This window comes from Olea europaea, unplaced genomic scaffold (genome assembly GCF_002742605.1).
Source record: "Olea europaea var. sylvestris unplaced genomic scaffold, O_europaea_v1 scaffold622, whole genome shotgun sequence".
Taxonomy (NCBI): Eukaryota; Viridiplantae; Streptophyta; class Magnoliopsida; order Lamiales; family Oleaceae; genus Olea; species Olea europaea.
This window is the reverse complement of record NW_019264576.1, coordinates 198,276-208,770: the sequence shown is the minus strand read 5'-3', so window position 1 is coordinate 208,770 and position 10,495 is coordinate 198,276. Positions and strand designations below refer to the sequence as shown.

The 10,495-nt window shown below is 32.1% G+C and overlaps 1 protein-coding gene across 1 annotated transcript; it reads left to right on the top strand.

The window, feature by feature from the left end:
* Positions 1-8,687: 8,687 nt before the first annotated feature.
* Positions 8,688-10,263, top strand: LOC111389802 (WUSCHEL-related homeobox 11-like). Its single transcript, XM_023014779.1, has 3 exons — positions 8,688-9,274; positions 9,451-9,724; positions 10,092-10,263. Exons 1-3 carry the CDS (start codon positions 8,742-8,744, stop codon positions 10,107-10,109), a joined length of 825 nt encoding a protein of 274 aa, XP_022870547.1. The 5' UTR covers positions 8,688-8,741; the 3' UTR covers positions 10,110-10,263.
* Positions 10,264-10,495: the final 232 nt, after the last annotated feature.

Below are 10,495 nucleotides of genomic sequence, written 5' to 3'. Positions count from 1 at the left end.
TCTAAAAAATACTGTCATAGAGTTTTTGGATTGTTTGGACGTATGTTGCAAACCTTGATGTTGTCATAGAATAGAAAGATACAACAACATCTTTTTAGTGTAGAGAATAATCTTTTGCAACTTTTTTTTATTGTTGGCAATAACCCTTTTGTAACATTTTTTTGAATGTTGCTATTAATCTTTTACGAAATTATTGATTGTTGTCAATAATTTTTTCACAACTTTTTATTTATTTATTTATTTATTTATAATTTTTTTTAAGTATTGCAAATAATCTTTTGCAACATATTTTAAGTATTGCTAATAACCATTTTACAACATTTTTGGAACATTGCATTTAACTTATTTGTAACGTTTTTGAAGTGTTGTCTTTACTTTTGTGCTCACTTTTAAACATTGCCTTTTCCTTTATCCAAGTTTTTGCAACATTTTATGAACATTGTCATATGTTATTTTCAAAGATATTTTTTAATTAATTCACCTTTTTTATATTTTCATATTAACCAATATATTCAATTTGTTTTTATTTTTTCTTTTTTTATAGTAACATACGCAAATCAAACAACATAATTAAAGCTGCTTTTGATAGTGCATGAAATTGAGATAAAAAATTTCATTAATGTTTTTAAACCATACAAAATAAAAAATAAAAATAGATTGAACATGCTTTTCTTGCAAATCCATTTCATAAAACTAACTTGAAAATATATTCAATTTGTTTTTATTTTTTCTTTTTTTATAGTAACATACGCAAATCAAACAACATAATTAAAGCTGCTTTTGATAGTGCATGAAATTGAGATAAAAAATTTCATTAATGTTTTTAAACCATACAAAATAAAAAATAAAAATAGATTGAACATGCTTTTCTTGCAAATCCATTTCATAAAACTAACTTGAAACCACTCTTAACATACGAAATGGATAATGTCTAACAAGAGATGATGTCTACCAATGGATAGTGTCTCCTCATCTTTGGAATAGCTAGAATTCCTTGCGCAAATCATTGTGGTCAATCCCAGTAGATTGTCTCCAAATCCACATGCTCTAAAGAATAACATGTGGAGAATGCAAAGATAAAAAGGCAAGACAAGTGAAATGTTCATGTTTATTTGTTAAGATAATGAATGATGATAACTTCCAATGCGTATACATTTTACACATTCAAGGCAATGAATGTAAATGGGAAACTGAAAATGAAATCATAGTCAAATTAGATTTTTAAATAAAGAATGAGACATATACAGAGGATAAACAACCATCGAACACCCAAAAAGTGCTTTGATAGATGATCCTCGAAATCCTCGAGTAACTGAGTTATGCAGAAAAAGCTAGGCCAGTATGTAGTGCTCAACGATTCTATTAGTATCCTTTGGGAGTAAAGAACTCGAATCGATGGGGGAATCAATTAATTTGAGAATTCTAGCATCATTTTGGCAAATTACAAGGAGTTTAGATGTTTAAGATTTTATTTATTTGTTTTTCATTGAAGTGTTTAATAAAATAAGTTAAATACATGGGCATGAGGCTCCCCATGGTTAGTCAGTATCGCCTATTTTCTAGTATTTCCCTGATATGAAGGACATTGTCGAAAGAGCTTTACAGAGCCAACTAACAGGTAAAAGCCCAAAGTACGAAGAAAGAAGCATAAACATAAAGTGATTTAAGAAGTAAATATGTTTTCTAAATCACTAGATTTAATAACCAACGAACATCAGTTCCAGCCAAGATTGTTGTGTTTATACACTGAATGACAACCTGATTAAGTTCTGGTTCTAGCGTCTTACTCTCTTTGGCTTTCAGAAGACAAATGTCACATTCACAATGGAATTAGCAGTAATTGAACTACCAAAAAGAAAAGAAAACTGACTAACTAATTATTCACTCCGCAATAAAATCTGATTTACCCATTCAGAACCAGTAATCAGTGGTTTGACAAGAATATATTGCAGGCTTCACTAGCTTGATTTACTGTAAGACAACTACTGCTGCTTCAAAACGGCTGAAATAATTGAAGGGTAGGCACTAGCATATATTAGGAGAGAGCTCAAAGAAGAATAGAGAGTTCAATAGATTGAATAAGCTAAAGAAGAAGAAATTCTACATTCGACTGAAGTATTCGAGATCCGAGGTACATTAGTTGACATAATAGCATGATGTCAACTACTCTCATGTAATTTTTCTGCAAATCTGAGATTTTAGCTTCCAGGTTACGAGCTTCTGGTTGGTTACCTTAGGATTTTCACAACCCCAAAAACTAAAGTAAAAGTAAAATCCATGAAATTCAATGCAATAACAATTGGATATATATTCAATTTAAATGCATTCACCAATATCTGGAAAATATAATTACCACCGTAAGTAAAGAGGAAACTTGGCATGGCATCCATGGCAAGGGTTACTTCAATCTGAGCAAGTCCATAGATGTGGGCATCCATTGTACATATTACAGCTTAAAATATTGAGCTTTAACTGGTAAAAGATTTCAGAAATCCCTTTCCTTCTAAATATTAGGAATACTATAAGTAACATTACTTCGAAAATTCTAAACACCATACTACCATGGGAATATCAGAGTAAGGGCAATGAGAGAAAGAAGGCATTTACTTGGGCCAAGATCAGATGCCGCCCAGAGAGCTTACGGTAATTGACAACTTTGATACTCGATTTCTCCATTATTATGCTCTAGTTTTTGGAGAGAGGAAGTGACTAGCAGGGCCAGTCCTATAATCTTCGGGGCCCGAGGCGAAGTCCATAAATTGGGCTCCCCGACGAAATCAACGTAAATGAAAAATTCAAAGGCATATCTTGCATCCTATTACTAATTTAAAACTTAACATTAAAACAACAAACAAATATATTATTTCAACAGTATATTATACAACCTAATGCCCAATGATTAACCTAAAAGACAATTACGAAATATCTCAATCACCTCACAATTAGAGTTTTCAATATAGTTACTACGTACGCCTATACAATTGTTGATCATAAAATAACCAATCATATAAGTCGACTTTGCCACCATTCTATAAGCCGACAAGGCTTCAAACATTTCCAACATATTCAATAACAAGTTAGGGCAAGTCATTGCTGAATTGAGAAATAAAATTTCGATTAAAATTATGGAATCACACCCTTGAGAATTCTACCATCACAATTTATAAGCCTGAAATAAAAATTTCATCATTACACAATGCCCTATTGCCTTATGCCAGTCCGGGATGCTAAATAGTAAATAGATACCAAATGTGATGCAGGTTTAAGTATGACACACATTCTTGAATCAAGATATGTTGAACAAATTCCCATTTTCCATGTTGCACATCCAATAACATTTTCGATTATTTACGCAAAAACTTGAGCATTACAAAATTACAGAAACAATACAAAATTAAAATGACATATAGACTCTATAACTGTCCCAAAAATTTTGTGACCTTGTCTTGATGAAATTAAAATGGATCGTCGGTTGCACTGTCACAAGCATGAGGAAAAACGAATGAAAAACCAATTTTACCTTTAACTCTCTAAACTCTTAAAAAAAATGAAAAAAGAAAAAAAAGGGGGGGGGGCGCAAAATTAGGCCCCCTTTGGTTTTGGGGTTGAGGCATAGGCCCCAAATGCCTCGGCCCAGGACCGGTTATGGTGACAAGAGAAGAGTGAGAGCAGAGACGAGAGAAGAAGGAAAAATTAGGGCTAATGTCTTAAATTGATTTTATTTTGAGGAGTTTTTCTTTTCATTTGGGTCGGATCATTTTTAACAATGTTTTTGACACATGTTGCAAAAAGTTAGCCTTTTCCCAATGTTCAAAAACGTTGCAAAAGTGAAACTTACGCAACGTTTAAAAAACGTTTCAAAAGGCTATATATTAAGGGTTTTAGTGACATACTTTGAAAGTTGCTATAGAATTATATTTTAACAACCGTTAGCAAATGTTGCAAAAAATAAAACTTTTCGCAACATTTAAAACCGTTGCAAAAATAACATTAGCAAAATTTATTTAAAAAATATTGTTAAAACTCAATTACACTAACTAATTGCAACATTCACTTATTAGAATGTTGCAATAGACATGTTTAGCAACATTCAATTAATAAATGTTGCCTTTTAAAGGTTGTAAAAGAGCATTTTTGTTGTAGTGATTAAATTAAATTTATCTTTTATTAAATATGTTCAATTTTTATTGAATGTGTCATCATATTGAAATTTATTTTTTTAAGCACGTTATGAAATTCATGTTTGGTAATGCATTGGGTTGTTGAAATTTGGGACGTTACAGTAGAGGTGTCACACTAGTCAATCGTATGTGAATCTTGTGCAAAAAAACTCTTTGGAATAAGTGTTATGGGAGGTCCCTTTATCAATGTGGAGAATAGCTGCCTCATATTTCTTCGCTGTAGCACTCGTGGCACTTCGCCTAAGCCATGAAGGTCGGCTTTGACATGACACTTCAATTAAAGTGATGCATCACCTCAATTATCTTGTATGTGACCTCATCTCGATCAGATAGGTAGTGATGTGTAGTGTACCTTGTTTGATTAGCTGGCTGTCACATTAGAGATGACCTGAGGCCTCTTCAAAAGAAGCTTAACAAAATCCTTTCATTACCAACTTTAGAGTCTTCTGCATTCTTTCAATTTTTTTCTTTATCATGATCTCCATCTCTTTTGTTTAACTCTCCTACACACAATTTATTAATTACTAAGTTCTCTTTTTTCTTTATCTAATTTCTCCGTTGATAATGGAATAGGAAACAGAAATATAAAATATAAACTCTATTATTGTGATTGAAGGAGTTGAAATCATTGGGCATTACCTTGTTGTGGTTGTAGGAATTAAAAGATAGAGTATTAACATAGTTGTTCATTTAATTTTTACAAATAATTGTTTCGAGTACATTCAAACATGATATTAATGATTTTTTTGTTATAAAAAGTTATTGATATTATACTTCACATGTAATTATTGCCATTGTTTCATTATATATTTGAAAATAATTAAGGATATATAAAATTGGAATTGACCCGGCAGTTCAAACATCGACCCAAAAAGTTAAATATTTGGGTTTTTGTACAGTTTGATTGACATTATTTTCATGGAAAACACTTTTCTACTTTTGGTTACGTAATCATATTTTTCTTAAAATCAAAAAATATTTTCTTTAGGATGAGTAGGATTTTTTTTCCCTGGAATCGACTCTCACTTTCTCTTTTTTATCTATCTATTCTCTCTCATTTACCCGCCAATGAAAAAGGGACAAGCATAATATTTTCGAGGTTGAAAACTAAATCAATCAAAAACATTTAATTAATAATTTCTGTACAAATAAACTCTAGGCAATTCATTCTTTCCATGTAAATTTCATACTAACAATCAAACACATCCTAATAGTTTGTATGAGAAATGGTTATATTTAACAACTCATGATAAAAAAAATTACTTTTTATTCACACATTTCACATGACTCATAATTTTACTCACTAATCATACATCTAGATTTGTTCATAATAACATATCAAATAGAATAATGTAGAATTTACAACTTATATTCTTAAACAATTATTTGACAGAATTTTAAACACATATTCTTCAATAAAATAATATTAAATGCAAATTTATATCTTTTCCTTATTTTTAACTACATATTTCCCATTAGTATATTATTCAAAAATACATTTTTATGAAAAATAATATAGCTCAAACAAGGGCATAATCACTTCGACAATCGTGGATGTAATTCAACGACATCATATGATTCTTTTACTATGAAATATAATGCAATAAACAACTTTAGGAAATCGAAAAGAGAGAGAGAGAGAGAGAGAGAGAGAGAGAGAGAGAGAAAATGTATTGAATTTAAATCCCCAAAAATGTAACAGATCTCATGGGTGAGAAGTCGAAGAAGGTGAAAACCAAACACGACGGTCACCTTGCAAGATTGTGCATTGGATTGCTGGTGTTCGCAGCATCGCCATTCGCCGGTCACAATGTTCGCAGCAATAGACCATTTGCTAAATGTTGGAAGCTCACCATCCCCCGATGCCAAAATCATTGGCCGGTGCATCTCCTTTGTCGTTTGTTGCCAAAGTTTGGGCAATGTCAAAAAAGAGAGATCGGAGAGAAGAGAGATAAGGAACTGGGAAAGGAGGGGTTCTTGCAAAGCTAGCAGATCAGAGGTCGTAGGTTCAATTCTTGTGGCTCTTGGAAGGCAAGACACATATTGGAAGGCAGGATTTATCCTGAAAGGCAGGTATGTCTTTAGAAGGCAAGACGCAACATGGGTTAGCTCACTAAGCACTTTGGCAGTTCAGTTGGAGGGGTGCTCGAACCCTACAATAATAAAAAAAATAAAAAAAATCATGTAATCAAATGTCAAATTAAAATTATGGGAAAGTATGATAACTTTGCAACATGGTATGAAACTTTGCAAATAATGTTGTTATTGAATGAACTTATTAATAATTTGCTTTACATTTAAAACATCAATTTGATTTATGGTGAAAGAATAGAATTCCTCGGAGAACACAAACTGAAACAGCCAAAAAGTAGCAGTGTGTGCACTGCTCTGCAATTCTAAATTCTTACAAACGAAGGCAGGCAGCAGTAAAGAGGGACAAGAGACCGCGTTCAATGAGGAATATTAAGTCGGTTCTTCATGTGTTTTCATCTGTGCTTATTATTTTATTTCTGTAGAAAAACTGTTCGAAGTTTAAGCCAACCTTTGAAACCCCTATATTCTTCTCTGGTTTATTATTTAAAATATAAATGACAGTATGAAGAGGAGGAGGGGGGTGTGAAACTGTGAGTCATGTCTGCCATTTAACGTCAGAACAATTAAATTATTGTTTGGATTTTTCTTCCTTTTCATATTCTGTTTCTCCAGATTTCCATGCAATATCTGCACATGAGGAAACCCTAAAACTCGTCATCTTTCCACATCCAGTCAATCTTGTACTATTTCCATTTATTTTTTCCTCTCAAAACCGCAGTTCTACTGACGCTATCGAGGACTGGTCTGGGAGAAATTTATTGATTTTTTTTTTTTTTTGGTTTAATTATTTTCAATCAATGATCCATAATTTTTTTTCTACTTTTTAACTACACATTCTTAAAAAAAAGTCATTTTTCACTTGTAAGCTCTGTCCCAAACAAGCTCCAAATAATAATGTATTTGCAGCTAAAACTTTGAGCTGGGATGTTTTCGGCACATTCCTTAACGTAAGTGTTAAATTTATTTTTCTTTAAAAGTCATTGTTCATTTGTATGAGACTTGAATTACAGACTTTTATTTACTCTAGCGTCATATATTACAAGTGGGGAGAATACCCGAATTAATGTCGATTGTTACTTATGGGTTTATAGGATATTAACATTCATACCATAATGCAATTGCTTTCAATGTTTGCGGCTCCATCTTCAGTGTTTCAAAGGAAAGCCTGCCCATTCTTTCATGAAGATGCTTTATGGAAGTTCGAATTTCGAACAGCTAGCAAGCCAGCATATACTTCAAGTCAAAACTTTAAATAATCAAAATAACAATGATTTGCCTGTACATTTGCACCCCTTTTATACACTTTAGTGTCCATCTTCAATTTGCTAAGACAATTTTTTCTTAATCTGTTCACTAACATAAAAACATGGGAAACTAGCTAGCTCTATATAAGTATTGTCCCATATTTCATTTAAGGAATAGATAAACATCTTCCTGACTACTGGATTATATATTGAGCCCTTTTTGATATAGCTAAGTATCAAATTTTTAGTAAATTCTCAAAAAAATTAATGAAATGTGTAGTTAAAAGTCGATTAAAGTTGCTGATACTATAAATGTGATTAAAATTAATTATTAACTTTGATTTCAAAATTTTTTTTTATCAATGTTTTAAGTTACACCAAATGGGGACTATGATTCTTAGAAACAATAAAAACAATTCGTCGGAATAATAATTATGAGCCAAATGATTGTAAGGATGTAGAGCAACTGCACCTTTAGTTATTTAGATTTAAGTCTTAGAGTGTGTTTGATTAGCATGAAAAATACTACCTAAAAATAAAAATATTTTCCTTCTTTTGTAGAAAATAAAAATCACTTCCACCCAAAGAAAATGTTTTCCTTAAAAACAAGGAAAATTAGGCATATTTTCAAAAGTTGAAAAATATTTTTCATGGAAAAAAATAATAATCAAACACCTCAAGTAGCAATTTTTTGTGGAAAACTGATATTTTTCATGAAAAATAATTGTAATCAAACACACTCTTAATTCTTCTTCACATATTTGCTTGGTGCTCATGATTGAATTCGTATTTAATGTAAAATTTGATTATGTGTAGAATTTTTATAAATGGATGGCGGTGAATATGAATGCATTTAGACGCCAGGTGGAATAATTTTAATTAAAACTTAATTCTTCATCACATCTTTGCTTTGTGCTCATGATTGAATTCATATTTAATATAAAATCTGATTATGTGTAGAATTATTATAAATGGATGACGAAGAGACTTAAAATAGGATATTAATGCATTTAGATGTCAGGTTAAATGATTTTAATTAAATCTTACCGATTAAAGATCAGACACATTTAGTGGCAGTATCGTAATTTTAGGAAGGTGACATCTCCCTTGGCCTTTAAATACTTTGAACCCTTGATGTGGACTTGTATGTTGTGTTGTACTAGTTTATCTCGTCAGTATTTTACTCATAAGAGTCTGTGCCTGATAAAATATTTTACCTTCCATGGAAAATCAAGCACAAGATAGCGGTAGTAGGCGCAGCGGTGGCTCGGAAACTGAGAGAAATGAGCCGGTTCGATCCCGGTGGACTCCGAAGCCAGAGCAAATCCTAATACTTGAGTCCATCTTTAACAGTGGGATGGTGAACCCTCCAAAGGAGGAAACAGTGAGAATCAGAAAACTGCTAGAGAAATTTGGTGCAGTTGGAGATGCTAATGTTTTCTACTGGTTCCAAAACCGTCGGTCAAGGTCCAGACGCAGGCAGCGCCAAATTCAGGCAAGTGTTAGCGGTGGTGAACAACCACAAACTCAACCGTGGACTGGCGGTTGTGATACAATTCAGTATGAAAATACAGCTGCAGCAGGTTCTGCGCCTTCCTTCTATAATTTCCCAATGTCCTCGAGCTCCAGTTTATATGGTTCTTCTTCATCTTGCACCGAGAATGACGCTTCCAATGATATGTTCTCACTTTCCGGCCACCCGGCCCTCCCAGAAATCGACCAAAATCATCATTTCCTTTTTTTTTTTTTTTTTTTGTCAATAATGAATTTGCATTTTTACTTTAATTGAACAATTTTTCCTGTTATATTTTTTCTATAACACTATCAATTGCCTCAATTTTCCATTTTTTCCTTTTTCCCCTAAAACCCTAATTACGATATAAATATATGATAATGCTGATTTCCATTCCAATAACACGCACACGAAAGAGTGCAAAGCGAAGACAAATGCTTGTAATTAAAAACCAAAAAACAAATCTGAAATTTATTGATAATTTCACAGAATTCTCTCTTACTTTTGACTTTTCAGGATTGATAACAGTATATATCAACGGAGTTGCAACAGAAATACCAAGAGGGCCTCTGGACATGAAAGCAATGTTTGGACAAGATTTCGTGCTGTTTCATTCGTCAGGAGTACCAGTTCAAGTCAATGAATATGGATTTCTGATGCAGAGTTTGCAGCATGGCGAGAGCTATTTTCTGGTAAGCAATTTAAACCAAATTATGTAAATTTCTTTGGAAATTGTACCCCAGAAAATGATTACCATAATCATTAAACTGTTCTTTTTCTAAAGAAATCTTTATATACAAGCTCTTGGTAAATTAAGAACTTTAAATTTTCAAGAAATCCATCTCTCAAAATTTGAGCGCCCAAGAAATTAGGGCCCCTTTTGTGTGATTTAATTTTTTTTGGAAAATATGACAGAAAACAGTGTTATTGAATCATTAAGATTTTGACAGTAAAATTATTATCTGAGTTTCTATATACTGTAGAAAAGGGATTTATTGAATTTAACAATAGTTTGAGGACCACCAAATTGGCTGCTAATTTTCTATAAATTGTTTTCAGGTTCCAAGACATTCTTAAATTGGAATGATCACCTCGTTGTGGGAGCTTTCTAGTTTAGTACTTTGGAAATTCAAGCAAATTTCTTAGTTTAGTATATTAACATCTTTATGTTTCCTTTTAATTCTTGTAATATTGTTTGTTCGTTTTCATTCTCCTCCTTAAATGAAATAAAACCTTCCATATCTTTTTACATAAATGAACATCGCAGTATTAGTTTTCTCTATGCACTTTGTTGAGCAAATCCACCTACAAATCGAACCAAACAATGAATTAGTTTAAAATTTGCAAAGATTAAAGAAAAGAAAACAAGAACCAAAAATCATAAAATTGAAGAACGATTTTCCCTTTCTAAAATTAGGCTCAGAAACTTGATCCACACCACAAAGGTATTCCAATTTGATAGT